The sequence below is a fragment of the Tupaia chinensis genome, unplaced genomic scaffold (genome assembly GCF_000334495.1).
Source record: "Tupaia chinensis unplaced genomic scaffold, TupChi_1.0 Scaffold000415_1, whole genome shotgun sequence".
Lineage (NCBI taxonomy): Eukaryota > Metazoa > Chordata > Mammalia > Scandentia > Tupaiidae > Tupaia > Tupaia belangeri.
The window spans coordinates 596235-612966 of NW_006159920.1; the positions used below are offsets into that span (position 1 = coordinate 596235).

General features: G+C 40.2%; 1 protein-coding gene across 2 annotated transcripts in view; it reads left to right on the plus strand.

Moving 5' to 3' along the window:
• OSBPL11 (oxysterol binding protein like 11) overlaps positions 1-16732 on the plus strand; it is a 111679-nt gene that overhangs the window by 77418 nt on the left and 17529 nt on the right. For both annotated transcript variants that reach the window (XM_006154550.3, XM_006154551.3), the window contains 2 exons: positions 1701-2199; positions 7061-7247. In XM_006154550.3, coding sequence (XP_006154612.1) covers positions 1701-2199; positions 7061-7247 — 686 coding nt within the window. The remainder of the gene's footprint in view (positions 1-1700; positions 2200-7060; positions 7248-16732) is intronic.

Sequence of the window (16732 nt, forward strand, 5' to 3'; positions counted from 1 at the left end):
CACATGCCCCCTCCGGGCCCAATGCCCGGCACGAATTTTAAGCCGCCGGGTCCGGGACTTGAACTGTGGTCATCTACATGGAAGTCCATTGACATAACTATTTGCTATCTGCTGGTCCTGAAGATAATTCTTATGCTTAAAAATTAAATACAGTTTTATCTTAATTTGACCAGAGAGGGATAGATTTATAGAGAGAGAGAGAAAGAAAGCCACCAGGTCTGGGACTCAAACTATGGTCAGCCGCATGGAAGGCCAGCACTCTTAACCCCCATGCCACCTCCTGGCCCAATGCCCGGCACGAATTTTAAGCCGCCGGGTCCGGGACTTGAACTGTGGTCATCTACATGGAAGTCCATTGACATAACTATTTGCTATCTGCTGGTCCTGAAGATAATTCTTATGCTTAAAAATTAAATACAGTTTTCGGTTTGGTCTGTGATTGCTCTTTCTTTTTAAGAGTTTTTTTTGTTGTTGTTATAGGATGTGTATACTCACCAGAGAGACAAAAGAGAGAGAGAAAGTAAGAAATCATCCCTTAGGGTAGATGGCCACACTGCAGTCCCTTCTCCATTCTCCTGTTGTGATTTTTTTTTTAAGAGGTTTTCGCTATAGGGCGTGTGCTCTCGCCAGACAGGCAGAGAGAGACATAGAGACAGAAAGTGAGAAATCACCCCCCAGAGGGGATGGTCACGCCGCAGTCCCTTCTCCTCCATTCTCCTCTCGGGATCTTGGGCACACATGCACATGTGCCTGGCGTGAGTTTTAAGCCACTGGGTCCGGGACGCGAACCGCGGTCGACTTTGTGGGAATTCAGCGACATAGCCATTACGCTAACTGCTGGTTCCCTCCTATTGTGATTTTGAGAACCCATGCCTGGGACTCAAACTGCAGTCGACCATGTGGGCATCCAGTATCTTAACCACTTTGCCACCTGCTGGCCTGGCCTTTGATCTCTGTAGTCTGTTCTTTTTTTTTTTTTTCTATAGGGCGCGTGCGCTCGCCAGACAGACAGAGACAGAGAGATAGAAAGTGAGAAATCACCCCCCAGGAGGGATGGCCACACCGCAATCCCTTCTCCTCCATTCTCCTCTCAGGATCTTGGGCACGCACGCACACGCGCCTGGCGTGAGTAAACCACCGGGTCCGGGACTCGAACCGTGATCGACTACGTGGGAGTCCAGCAACATAGCCATTACACTAACTGCTGGTCCCCTGTAGTCTGTTCTTAAGAAATGACATTTAATGCGTCTTCTCATTCAGTGACAAAGCAGAGAAAGGAAAAAAGGCATAGCTAACATTTACTTTGAGTTTTAACACCATTTCCCTAATAATATTTTATTTAGTCCATAAGTTTGAAGAGGTGAAAAAACTTTTTCCATCTGACACGCTTGAATTTGTGTTTAATTTTAAATACTTGGCCAGGCTCTCATTTTCTTTAAGCATGCTCTTTTCAAAGTGGATGGGGGATGGTTCTGGCAAAAACCAGAAAGCCTATTAGACAGATTCTAAAAGTCACCAGGTCTAGGACTTGAACCTCAAAGCTGGCCTTGTGAGGTCTAGTGTCTCAACCTCTACTCCATCTACTGGCCTGTGATTTTGTTTTTATATCCATCTAGAATGAAATGTTTTTGGAGATTAGAATAATTCTCTACAGATACATGCATGGGTTAAATTTTCCTCTTTGATTTTTGTTATTTTAGGTGGTGCTTCCTACATTTATCTTAGAGAAGCGTTCCCTGCTGGAAATGTATGCAGACTTTATGTCTCATCCAGACCTCTTTCTAGCCATCACGAATGGAGCCACAGCCGAGGACAGAATGATTCGCTTTGTTGAGTACTACCTGACCTCATTCCATGAAGGCCGAAAGGGAGCCATTGCTAAGAAACCATACAATCCTATCATTGGGGAGACTTTTCACTGTTCCTGGCGGGTTCCGAAAAGCGAGGTCGCCTGCAGTGTTGCTAGCAGCTCTCCCACCCCAGCAGTCACAAACCATGCTCCTCTCTCAGAGGAGGCTCTGAGCCAGGCGGACTCAGACTGCTATATGGTGAGGTTTGTTGCTGAGCAGGTTTCCCACCATCCTCCAGTCTCAGGATTCTATGCAGAATGTGCAGAGAGGAAGATGTGTGTGAATGCACATGTCTGGACTAAGAGCAAATTCTTAGGCATGTCCATAGGTGTGACGATGGTCGGAGAAGGTAAGTAGAAACATCGTTCTTCCGTATTTAATATCACACGAGAATCTTAAATTTGGGGAAGCTAGACAAATGTTCATTATAATTTTGAAATGCTATTTGTTTTGCTTTTTTGTTGAAGTTCTTGAGCATATTTCAGAATGCTCGTTGAGGAATAGAGGAGAGCATAGCATGGACTAATATAATTTCTCTTTTTAAATGACTTTTTTTCTGATTTTTAAATATAACATTTTTATTGTTGAAATTTTGGAAAATTAGAAAAATATAAAGGAAAAAATAAAAGCATCTCTAATCCTTCCATTCCAAGATGAATAAGTTTAGTTATTAGTTTATGTGCTTTCTGTGTGTTTATGTTCGTTCTGTTTTAAAAAATTAGGATTAATTCTATATATATAGTTTTTTTCTGAGAGTTTTTCGCTATAGGGCGCATGCGCTCGTCAGACAGACAGAGAGAGACATAGAGACAGAAAGCGAGAAATCACCCCCCAGGGGGGATGGTCACTCCGCAATCCCTTCTCCTCCATTCTCCTCTCGGGATCTTGGGCACACACGCACATGCGCCCGGCATGAGTTTTAAGCCACCGGGTCCGGGACGCGAACTGCGGTCGACTACGTGAGAGTCCAGCGACATAGCCATTACAGTAACTGCTGGTTCCCATCTATATATATAGTTTTGTGTCCTGCTTTTTCTACTAAATATATTCCTTTCCCATGTAATCAATAAAACATGTATTTGGATGACTGCATAATGTTCTGTAAAATATATTTGCCATCAGGCTGGCAGGTGGTGTGATGGTTAAGGCACGGAACTCCCACCTGGCCAACTGCAGTCCAAGTCCCAGATCTAGCAGCTTGCTTTTTCACTTTCCCTTTTTCTCTCTACCTAGTCAAATTAAATATTAATAATAATAAAAACAAATTAATTAAAAATATACTTGTCATTTTTTATTTAGCCATTTTTCTCTATTTAAACATTGAGATTGTTTCCAAAGTTTCATTATTATGGAAATCACAAAAATGTTTTATTAAGAAATGTCTTCTAGGTAAATCTTTATGGCTCTTATATTTACCTAGGAGCTATAAATATAATATTTAAAAAATACATTGCTGGGGAACAGCAGGTGGCATGGTGGTTAAGGTGCTGGACGCTGATGTGTAGCCAACCACAGTTCTAGTTCTGGACCTGGTGGCTTGCTTTCTCACTTTCCCTCTCTCTCTCCCCCTCTGTGTGTGTGTCTCTCTCTGGTCAAATTTAAATGAATAAATGAATTAATAAAATAATTCTTTAAAAGAAAATATACATTGCCAAACTTTTAATTCTACTTCATTGAAAGTTTACAAGGACAAGCCTTATAGTCTACTGATAAAGGGCAGCTGGATCCCACATGACCAGCTGTGGTTTGAGTCCTGGCCTTGGAACCTTGAAAATTATACCAAATGTGTGTGTGCATGCCCCAAATCCTAATGGGATGGAGAAATTCAGAAGAGATTACAGTGTGACTGTGCTCCACTTGAGGGGATGCTTTCTCCCCGCCTCTCTCTGTATTTCTCTCTCTGGTGAGCGCAGGAGCCCTCTGGTAATTAAAAATTTTTTCTTTTAAAAAGGTTTTGATGGGGTCATTCAAGTGGCATGTGGTTAAAGTAGGTAGATTCCATGTGTGGTTTGAGTCCTGGACCTGACAGCTTGAAAAATACTCAAAGTGTGTTTTCATGCATGCCCAAAATCCTAAGAGGAGAGTGGAGGAGAAAGGATTGCAGTGTAGTCTTTTCTCTGGGGGTGGGAGGGGGGCCTCCTTTCTCACCTTATTTCTGTCTTCCTCTCTGTCTCTCTCCACAAAGTACTCACACACCCTGTAGCAAATTAAAAAAAAAAAAGAAAGAAAGAAAGAAAAGAAAAGGAAAGAAAGAAAAGAGAAAGATTATAAGGGCTAGCCAATAGTGTGGTGATTAAGGTGACTAAATCTCACATGGCTCCTTTGAGTCCTGGACCTGGAGACTTGAAAAACAGTGGTCACCTATGTGTATGCCCAAAATTTTGACAGGGTAGAGAGATGGAAGAGAGAGGGTACTGTGGTGTGACCATCCCTCATCGGGAGTTACTTCTTGCTTTTGCTCTCTCTCTCTCTCTCTTCTCTCCAGCAAGCATATTTGCTCTATGGCAAAAAAAATTAAAAATAAGAAAAGATTGGGGCCAGCTGGTGGTATGGCTGGACTCCCATATGGCCAACCGTGGTTCGAGCCCTGGACCTGGTGGCTTGCTTTCTCACTTTCCCTCTCTTTCTCTCTCTCTCTTTCACTCTGTGCCTCTGTGGCCAAAAATAATTTCAAATAAAATTAAAACAATTCTTTAAAATAAATAAATAAATAAATAAATAATGATTATTAAAAAAATACAGTGTTTTTTTGGCTATTACAATACAGTAATATCTATAAAATATTTGAAGACTTAATGAAAACATAACAGCAGACAAAAATACTACATTAATATTAAAGGTAACTGCTTATGTAAAGAATATTTGTTCTGAATGTAAATGTAATGATGTTAGCATAGCATAATTAAGACTGTGACTCTAACATTTTGAAATTTATTGTGGCCATAGAAAAAATATCCTTTCTTTCAGATTTCTTCATTTTTTAATTCTGTTATATCTTACCAATTTCTGAATAATTTTTTTGGAGAGATTTTTGCTATAGAATGTGTGCACTCACTGGAAATTCAGAGAGACAAAAAAACAGAGAGCAAGAACCACTCCCCAGGGGGATGGCCATACCACAGTCCCTTCTCCTCCATTCTCTTGGGACTTTGGGCACACATGCACACGCACCCTACGTGAGTTTTAAGCCATTGGATCTGAAACTCAAACTACAGTCGACTACATGGAGTCCAGCATTGTAACCATTACGCCATGTGCTGGTCCCACTGAATGATGTTTTAAATTAACTTCATCTTTTATAGTATTAAAAAGTACTCACATTGGGCCAGCAGGTGGCATGGAGGTTAAGGTTGCTGGATCCCACGTGGCCTACTGCATGGATTGAGTACTAAACTTAGTAGCTTGAAAATCACGTCGGGTGCATGTGCATGTATGCCCAGAATCCTGAGGAAACTAGAGGAGATGTAATTGCTGCATGTCCATACCCTGAGGGAATGATTTCTCGCTTTCCCTCTCTGTCTATCGAGCACATACATCCTATGGCAAAAATCTGGAAAAAAATAAAAGGGGGCCCAGCAGGTGGTGTAATGGTTGTGGCTCTGGACTCCCACATAATGAAACTCATGCCACGCATGTGTGCATGTGTGCCCAAGATCCTGAGAGAAGAATGGAGAAGAGATTGTGATGTGGCTATTCCCCTAAGGGAATGATTTCTCACTTTCTCTCTCTCTATGTCTCCAGCAAGTGCATGCACCCTATGGCAAAAATTTCTTTCTTAAACACAATCAAACAAAAAACAAGTAATAAAATAAGTAAATTAATTTTTAAAAAGGGTATCATTTCAATATTTGGTCTGGTGATGACACAGGAAATGAGCTTAGAAGTTTGTTGCTATGGGGCATGTGTGCTTGCTGGAGAGACAGAAAGACAGAAAGCAAGAAATCACACCCCAGTGGGGATGGCCACACCCCTTCCCCTCCATTCTCTTCTTGGGATTTGGGGCATGCAAACACCCACATCCAAGGCATGAGTTTTAAGCCACCAGGTCTGGACTCAAACTGCAGTTGACTACATGAGAGTCCAGTGACGTAACTATTATGCCATCTGCTAGTCCCAATAAATTCATTCTTTAAAAAAAGAAAGTAATATTTGTTTGAAAACCAGCACTTAATGTCTGTTGTAGCTTCACTATACATTAGAACTTGGCAAACAAAATTAATATTATTACCGTAACTATATAACTATATTGTATGATAGAATTACATTTTTTCTTATTATTTTTCCTCCTATAATGCTGTCTGAAGTCAGTGTCTGTGTTTTTATTTATTTTTAAAATGTGTTTAAAGTGTATGTGTTCACTGGAGAGAGTGCATGTGAGAAATCACCCCCCAGGGTGGATGGCCCCACTGCAACCTCTTCTCCATTCTCCGCTTGGGATTTTTTTTTTTCCAGAGGTTTTTGCTGTAAGGTCCCTGTGCTCGCCAGAAAGACAGAGAGAGACAGAGAGACAGAAAGTGAGAAATCACCCCCCCACACCCAGGGGAATGGCCACTCCACAGTCCCTTCTCTATTCTTCTCTTGGGATCTTGGGCACACACGCACACACACCCAGAGTGAGTTTAAACCACTGGGTCCAGGACTCGAACTGCAGTCGACTATGTGGGAGTCCAGCAATGTAGCCATTATGCCATCTGCTGGTCCCTTCCTCTTGGGATTTTTTGGGCATGTACACACATGTGTCTGGCATGTCTCAAGCCACTAGGTCCAGGACTCAAACTGTGAACTCAGCCATGTGGGATTCAGCTCCCTTGACCTACATGCCACTGACTGGTCTATGTCTTTTATTTTTATATTGGATATCTAGTTATTCCCAAAGTGCTGAAATTTATTAGTATTAATGATCAAATCTTAACATGATACAGTATAGCATGATTAAAGTTTTTATTTCATTTTTAAGAACTGTCAAAGGGAACTCTTTGTAACATTTACTGAACCCTGAACTCCAAAAGGATAGTAAGGTCTTAGTGGAAATAACACTATTTCCAGGAAATGTTACAAGTACAATTGTATATGATGTCAGTTTTATCCAAAATTATATGAAGTTTAAGCAAAATAATTACGTTTATTTAATAGGGAAAATATAACAAGGGTTTCTGTAGCTATCTTTTTCTTTTTAAAAATGTTCACGACCCTCCTGTTTTTTCATTCAGGTATCCTCAGTCTCTTGGAGCATGGAGAAGAGTATACGTTTTCTCTACCTTGTGCATATGCCAGGTCAATCTTGACAGTTCCTTGGGTAGAACTGGGTGGCAAAGTCAGTGTAAACTGTGCAAAAACGGGGTACTCAGCCAGCATCACTTTTCATACGAAGCCTTTTTATGGTGGCAAACTTCACCGGTAAGAACATTTTAATGATATTTGGCTCTTACTTTTCCACTTTGATCTTGTTTAACTCTTTATTCTTTTTCTTCTACTATGGGTGAAGTTGGATTTTTGTTTTGTTTTGCTTTAATTTGCCATAGGGCATGTGCTCTCACTGGAGACAAGAGAGAGAGAGAGAGAGAAAGAGAGAAAGCACCTCCAGGAGGACTGGCTATGCCACAGTCCCTTCTCTTCCATTTTCCTCTCGGGAGTTTGGGCACACACACATGCACCTGGTGTGTTTTTCAAGTTGCTTGGTCCAGGTCCCAAGTCACATAGTTGGCCATGTGGGATTCAGCTTCCTTAACCCCCATGCCACTGGCTAGTAGTTGGATTTTTATCCATATTTATTATTTTTTTATTAATATATTTCACCCTTTTTTTAAAAGAGATTTTTGCTATAGGGTGTGTTTGGTTGCCACAGAAACAGAGACAAGAAAGTCAGAAAGCAAGAAATCACCCCCCAGAGGGGATGGCCACTTTGCAGTCCCTTCTCCAGTTTTCTATTGGGATTTTGGGCACACAAGCACATGCTCCCAGCGTGAGTTTTGTTTTGTTTTAAGAGAAATTTTTGCTATAGGCCATGTGTGCTCTCCAGAGAGGAGACAGAGAAACAGAGAGTGAGAAATCACCCTCCAGGGGCGTGGCCACACCACAATCCCTTCTCCCCCATTCTCTTCTAGGGATTTTGGGCATGTACACACACCTGCCTGGCATGAGTTTCAAGCCACAGAGTCTAAGACTCGAACTGTGGTCAGCCACATAGGAGTTTAGCGATGTAACTATTATGCCATCTGCTGATCCTGCACCTGGTATGAGTTTTGAGCTGCCGGATCCAGGACTCAAACTATGGTTGACTATGTGTGAGTCCAGCGACTTAATCATTATGTCATCTGCTGGTCCCAATATATTTCTTTGGTTTTTTGGAGAGGTTTTGCTTTAGGGCGCATGTGCTCGCCAGAAAGACAGAGATAGAAAGCAAGAAATCACCCCCTGGTGGGATGACCACGCCGCAATCCCTTCTCCTCCATTCTCCTCTCGGGATCTTGGGCATGTACGCACATGTGCCTGGCGTGAGTTTAAGCCACCGGATGCGGGACTTGAAATGTGGTTGACTACATGGGAATCCAGCAACATAGCCATTATGCCAACTGTTGGTCCTCCCAATATATTTCATCTATCAATGCATTCCAAAAATTGTTATCTAGTTAATGACATTAACATATTTACTCATAAATTTTCCTGATAAAATAACTAAAAAGATATAGAATTTCTAACAAATAAATATGCAGACTCTGGCCAAGTTCTGTCTTTAAGGTGATTCCAATTTGGATGCAGTGGAAGCAGGTATTTGCTACAAGTTAGGGTAGAATTTTTTTTTTTTAAAGAATTATTTTATTTTGGACCCTGTATACCCAGCAAAACTATCTTTTAAGAATTAGGAAGAATAGGGGCCAGCAGGTGATGTGGTAGTTAAAGGCACTGGACTCCCACACGGCTGACTGCGGTTCTAGTCCTGGACCTGGTGGCTTGCTTTCTCATTTTCTCTCTTTTTTTCTCTCTCAGTCTGTCCCTCTTTGGACAAATTAAAATAAACAAATAAATTTCAATAAAATAACTTTTATTATTTTATTGAACTTTATAACTTTATTTTTAAATTTGATCAGAGAAGGACAGAGTGAGAGAGAGAGAGAGAGAGGGAAAGTGAGAAAGCAAGCTACCATGTCCAGGACTTGAACCATGGTCAGCCATGTGCGAGTCCCGCACCCTTAACCACAACACCACCTGCTGGCTCAGGTTGGAAATATTTCTAATTAGAAGAAATCATGTGGAAGCACAATGAAGCCTGTGTCTTTAGATGGTTTGGAATATCGAGTAGCGGCTTTGTTCTATTGTTACTTGTAAACTGCCTGGTCATTATACTCTTTTTCTTGGCTTGTTAGTCTTTTCAGTACTGGTCTACATCATCCAAACTAAATAACTTTCTGCTAGGACCCTCAAAAGGTTCCTGACGTTTTTCTTAGGTTCTTGATGTCTACTAGTCTTACTGTCCCTGAAATGAACTCATATTTCCTTTTCCTCTAAAATTACTATTGGAGAATACTATATATACAAAAATATACAAATGGATGGATTTTCACAAAATGAAAACTTGAGTTTCTTGATCTATATAGGAAACATTCCCAGTACCCAGAGACTCCCTGCATACCCTGTTAAGAGTATTTTCTCTCCTTCTTCCACTTTCCCTCCTTCTTTTCCTCTTTCTCTCTCTCACACACATTCTTCTTAGGTTAACACTTAAACAGTTCTCCGCTTTGGGTAGCTACTATCCTGATTTCTCACACTATAGATTAGTTTTGCCTGTTTTTGAACTCTGTAAATGAAATGATATACTACACTCTTCTTCATATTTTGCTTCTTTTTATCCAGCATTGTTTTTGAGATTTATCCATGTATACTTGTAAGGCCATTCACTTTATTGAGGACTGTATTCTTTAATGTGGTTATACCACAATTTATTCATTCTAATATTGGTGGACATTTGCATAGTTTTGAATTTTTGGCTATTATAAATAGTTGAAAGAAAACTATTTGGTGAACAAATGGATAATTTTTAAAAGTTTTTGCCATAGGGCGTGCACACACACCCAAGAGAAAAAGAGACAATGAGAGGGAAAGCAAGAAATCACCCCCTAGGAGGGATGTCCATGTCATAATCCCTTCTCCGCCTGGGATGTTGGACATACACACACGCTTGGCATGATTTTCAAACTGCTCGGTCCAGGACTCAAACTGTAGTCAGCCATGTGGGATTCCAGTGCTCTAACCACAAGCCATCTGCGAACCCCTATTTTTCTTTTTTTTTCTTCTATTGTATATATAAATTTCTTAAAAAAAATTTTTTTTTCACAAGCCATCTGCGAACCCCTATTTTTCTTTTTTTTTCTTCTATTGTATATATAAATTTCTTTAAAAAAATTTTTTTTTTTAATTTACTCATTCATTTATTTTAATTTGACCAGAGAGAGAGACAGAAAGCGAGAAAGCAAGCCACCAGGTCCAGGACTCAAACCGTGGTCAACCATATGGAAGCATCCAGCATCTTCACCATCACGCCACCTGCTGATCCCTGTATAAATTTCTATTGGGTTGATATTAGGAGTAGAATTGCTAGGTTGTAGGATATGTAAGTTGAACCTTACTAGATACAGCCAACCAATTGTCTTCAGTGGTTGGACCAAAATACATCCCATCCAGTCATGTATGAGACTTTCAATTACATGTGATTATTTTACTTCTTTTTATTTATTCATTTAGAACATAAGAAAAAATAATTCCGGAGAGCACATACACATATCAGAGAGAGCAAGTGAGCCCCCCATTGGGCCTGTTTATACCACAGTCCTTTTTTCTTCATTTTTTTTATCCCATCAGGATCTTGGGGTATGCATGCACATATACCCAGGGTATTTTTCAAGCCATTGGGACCAAGATTTGAACCATGGTTGGCTGTGTGGGATCTGGCTCCCACCACATAGTGCTTAAACATATGGCATGGAACTGGCCTGGCTATTTGACTTCTTCATTGGGAGACTGGTATTTACAAGTTTTAAAAGAAGTGGAGGGACCAGCAGGTCGCATGGTGATTAAAGCACTGGATTTCCATATGGCTGACAATGGTTCGAGTCCTAAACTTGGTGCCTTCACAATCATGCCAAGAACTGGAAAGAAAGCTCATTTGGCTCCTAGTATTGAATGGGCTTTGAAAGTATGAATTTCAAAACACTGAAGCAGTGAATGTTGTAAAAAATAAAAATAGAAACCACCTAATCCCTTTGAGAAGGAATCAGTATGGGTTACACTTTGTGATGTATTTCCACTTACTCCTCTCATCATAGTAATCCCAGGATTCAAACTTTACACTTAAAAGGGACTTTAGGAGTCACTAGACCAACAATTACTAGATATATACATTTTTTTGCAACATGCCTGACAGCCAATTTGCTCAGTCTGTGTTGGGATATAATTAGTACAGAATGCAGTGTATGAGGCAGCCCATTCCTTTTATTGTTGCTTTGTTTTCTTTTTAAAGAACCTGCTATTAATTTATTTTTTGCTGTAGGCACATATACTCACTGGAGAAAGACAGAGATTGACAGAGAGAGAAAGTGGGGGGTTGGGGAGGATGGCCATACTGCAGTTCCTTCTAATCTATTGTCCTCTTGAGATTTTGGGCATGCACACACATGTGCCTGGCGTGTTTCTGAAGCCAACTGGTCTGGGACTCGACCTGCAGTCCGTCACGTGGGATCCAGATGATTTAATTGCCACTGGCTGGCCCCCTATTTCATTTTAACACCCTCGTCATTTATATAAGATTAGAGACGGAGTCAATATCCTCATAACATTCTTGGATTGGTGAAACAATTCTTCAACAACTCTTCAGCAGAATGCTTGGGGGGAAACAAAAACAGTGAGAAATATATCAAATCCAGAATATTCCTCAGTGGCTGTTGGAAACAGAAACCAGTCCAGACCTGAGAGATAGCTAGAAGGGAAGAATGCAGGAGGGAGTTGAAGGCAACCCTATTCCCAGACAGAATGCCGCCAGGACTGCATGGTCAACTGGATGGAGCTCCAGGCCTGGGCTGTGTCTCAAGATGTTGGATGGCCAAGATATTATCTAAATACTAAGTCAATGATAGCTATCAACCTTGTACCAGGAATATAACCTACAAAGAACATCATGTATATTGTACATTATTCTTTATAGCAAAACTCGCCTACTGCTTATCTGATTTAATTTGGAATAAATGGGCTCCGCTCTAACACAGTCTTGCTTCTGCTCCAGCTTATCTGATTTAATTTGGAATAAACGGGCTCCGCTCTAACACAGTCTTGCTTCGGCTCCAGGAGAGCTTTAACCCCCTGCTTTAACCTTTTCCTCATCTCTTTTCTCAGTTTTTCGCAACACCCTACCTTCAAGTCCTGAATTTCTCACAAGTGGCAAATGTTTTTTTTTTTTTCTATTTAGTATTATTTTATGAATAAGGAGACATGAAACAATTTTAATTTCCCTTTTTGCAAATTTATTTTTGGCCACTGAAACTTGATTCTGAAGAGTACGTGTGTTTTTGTGTGTGCATGTGAATATGTGCATGTATATACATATTCATGTATATGTGTATTTGAAATCCTACTGGACTCTTACCTATAACAGCTTTTCAGAAAAGTTTGCTGAGGGTGCATGCACTTGCTGGTGTTGAGGGAGGAGTAAACACCCCATATGGGGGTCAGTTACATCACAATACCTCCATTTTTCCTATTGTATGTTGGGCAAACATGCACACACACCCAACTTTTTTTTTTTTTCTTTTAGAGAGGTTTTTGCTATAGGGCGCATGCGCTCGCTAAAAATACAGAGAGAGACAGAGAGACAGAAAGCGAGAAATCACCCCCCAGGGGCCATGCTGCAATCCCTTCTCCTCCATTCTCCTCTCAGGATTTGGGCACACACGCACATGCGCCCGGCGTGAGTTTAAGCCACCAGGTCCAGGACTCGAACTGCGGTCGACTGCATGGGAGTCCAATGACATGGCTATTACGCCAACTGCTGGTCCCCACACAATATGTTTTTTAAGCTACTGAGTCCAGGACTCAAACCACACAGTCAGCCATGTGGGATCTAGCTACCTTAACCACTCATCACTGGCTGGTCCAAGAGCATGTTTTTATTTAAAGAATTATTTATTTACTTAATTACATTTGTTATTATTTTTTAATTTGATCAGACAGAGACAGACAGAGAGAGAAAGGGAAAGCGGAAAAGCAAGCCACCAGGTCCAAGACTCAAACCACATTTGGCCATGTAGGAATCCAGTGCCTTTAATCACCTCGCCACCTGCTGGCCCCTAAGAGCATTTTTTAAAAAACACATTATTTATACACAGAATTGTTTCTTTGGTTGTTTCATCTTATTTCTACAACATAGGTATAATCTTTTTGACAGATCTGTACTGTTTTCCATTATAGGAAGTCATGGTTAATACTTGCATGTTTTTCTTGGACAGTATAGTTGTGAGTTTCCTTTTACTTGGAAGTAGTCTTGTCTGTACTGTCCTTTGATCTGCCACTGTTGAATGTCTTAGGTCTGAATTTTTTAACACTCACAATTCCTTCCTTCCTTCCTTCCTTCCTTCCTTCCTTCCTTCCTTCCTTTCTTTCTTTCTTTCTTTCTTTTTTTGGAGAAGTTTTTTGTTATATGGCACATGCACTCACCAGAAAGACAGAGACAGAGAGACAGAAAGCGAGAAATCACCCCCAAGGGGGGATGGCCATGCCACAATCCCTTCTCCTCCATTCTCCTCTCCAGATCTTGAGAACGCACTCACATGCACCTGGCATGAGTTTAAGCCACTGGGTCCGGGACTCAAACTGCGGTCGGCTACATGGGAGTCCAGCCACGTAATAGCCATTTTGCTAACTGCCGGTCCCAATTTCTTTCTTTTTTTTTAGAAAGAGTTTTTAAATTTTAACTTCATTTATTCATTTTAATTTGACCAGAGACGGACAGAGTGAGAGAGAGAGAGAAAGAGAAAGGGAGAAAGCAAGCTGCTAGATCCAGGAATCAAACTGCAGTTGACCATGTGGGATTCCAGCACCCTTAATCACTATGCCACCTGCCAGCCCCAACCCTCATAATTTTAGGTAAATATCCCAGTTTTTGTTAATGGTTAGTCATTATATTTGCCTCCTTATTTAATTGAATTTCCTACTTAAATTAGCTTTTTAAAAAATTTTTAAGTTTAATTTATTTATTATCATCATTTGTTTTTAATTTGACCAGAGAGAGACACACATACAGAGAGAGAGAGAAAGAAAGCAGCCATCAGAGCCAGTACTCAAACCACAGTTAGCCATGTGGAGTCCAGCGCCCTTAACCATCACACTACCTTCTGGCCCCTACATTAGCTTTTTTATACCCCTTCCTACCCTTTACCTAGTCTTACTTACTGGGTATTACTAAAATTATCTCATTTTCTCCACTCTAAAACTAGTGGATTCACCTAATTTCTCATTTAGGAGATTGATATTAGAAAGATTTTCTATTGTTGCCATCTTTTCTTTGACTTTCTAGAATATTATAACTAAGGTTTTTTTTCCATGCCTTTATTTAATAGCCATGCTTCCCTCCTTAGCCTAGTTTCTTGCTGCTATCTGCAATTGGAGCAGACACATTATCTGCTGTCTGCCTTTGGCATAAATATATCATATTCCACTTGTCTTCCCTTACTCCCTCATTTTCCACAGGTATCTCTGATGCAGCCAAGTGAGTCTCCTTAACTGTTCCATGCTCCCTTGTCCATCTCCTGGGCCCATCTTCAACACTACTTTAAGATGATTTTACACATACTCTCTCTCACAGTGTGTAGTATAATACCAGTGATTATGTACACATTTTACATACTGGACATACAGAGAAGTGAAGACTATCTCTACTTTCAAGTCACTTTCAGTCTAGTGCTGGAATCCAGGATACTATTTTGGAAGGCATTTTTGTAAGGAAAAATTCATATGTAATAGATAGTTAAAAAATGAAGTCAGTAGTAATAATATAGAAAAGAACAATTGAACTGTGCAACCAGGATTAAATGATAGCTGTAACAGAAAATAAAATTTAGTTCTGACTCACCTGTTAAAGAAGAAACATGATGCTTAACATACTTCTCATTGTCTGATAAAGGGAGCATATCAGTTTTTCAAGAGAGACAGACTGTTTTCCTGGCACTAAATTCTAAAGAGATTTGTTGCATGTATCCAAACATAGTGATATTGAGTGACATAATAGACAGTATCTTCTTCAGTAGTTCTGCAAAAAGTGTAATTACCCTTCATGTTAGTATTTCTTATATATATCATCATAAAACTCAAAGCCTAAGTCTTTAACTTTCAGTCAATAAAAAGCTTTTCTATTTGAAGTTAATATATCCGGTGGTTTTCTGTTGGGTTGCATTTTTGCATAGAAAAATACATCATGACTTTTCTGGCAACCCAAAAGCCAAAAAGTTTGAAGTCAGAATCTAGAAAATCTAAAAGACTGACTTGTCAAGTTTTTAGAAAGTGAGAGAGCAAATGCTTTATTTAAAGTCCATTTACTCTTGTGGATGAATATGGAAGATTTACTGCTGAGTGAAGCACGCCAGGCTATGAAAGAGAGACATTGTATATCTCCACTTAATATATACTGAATGTCTGCACTCTAAGGCCGAAACCGAATGACTAAAGGATGTAGAAACATAATAAATGGTTATAAATACCAGTTACAGTGTGGGAAGAGGGTTGGTGAAGAAGTGGAATATGAGGAAGAACATTAAGGAGAAAAATAGAGAGGCAAGTCGCTTATGAGACAAAGAAATGGGTTATTATCCATTGAAGATAATTCTATAGTGTCGTTAACTGGACTGATGAGAAATATACAAATGTTGGAATATTCCCTTTGCAAACTAAGTAACACGTGATTGAATGTATAAAAGAAACTGAAATTAAAAAAGGGAAAAAAAGTTCACTTACTCTCACTTTAGAGATGAATGGTGTAACAATTTAAGATTTCGTTCTTGGGGGCCAGCTGGTAGTATGGTGGTTGAGGGCACTGGACTCCCATGTGGCTGCCATGGTTTGAGTCCCAGACTTAGCAGCTTTCTCTCTCTCTCTAGTCAAAATTGGAAAACGATGATAAATAAATGTTTTTTTAAAAATGTAGTTCTTTGGGGACCAGCAGTTGGTGTAATGGCTATGTCGCTGTAATCCCATGTAGTTGACTTTGGTTCAAGTCCTGGACCCAGTGGCTTAAATTCACACCGGGCACGTGTGTGTGCATGCCCAAGGTCCCGTGAGGAGAATGAGGAGAAGGAATTGTGGCATGGCCATCCCTCCCGGGGGGTGATTTCTCACTTTCTATCTCTCTGTCTCTCGGTTTTCTGGCAAGGGTACATGCCCTATAGCAAAGCTCTCCAAAAAGAAAAAATAATTTAGTTTTTCGGTAATATTGTAAGGGCAGTGTATTCTATAGTCACTCATTTATTGATAGAATGCTTTCAATATTCTGAGTTTGGCAAAGAAAAATTGTTTTAACTTTGAAATAAAATTTTTGTTTGCATTCTCATTCAGATATGGCCATCTTGTAAGCCTGAATTGTTGGGAGATGTAGAATTTTTACCAGAGAGAAAATTCTGATCTGCTCGAATACATGGGCAAGGACTTTGTCCAAATCTTAGATTTTGATTTCAGAAATGTACTTTATTTATTTTTTAATAGTTTGTTATGGGGCGCATGCACTCACTGGAAGGAGACAGAGACAGAGAGAATGAAGAAAAGTGAGAAATAGCCCCCTGGGGGATGGCCATGCCAACATCCTTTCTCCTCCATTCTCCTCTCAGGATTTTGGGCAAGCACACACACGC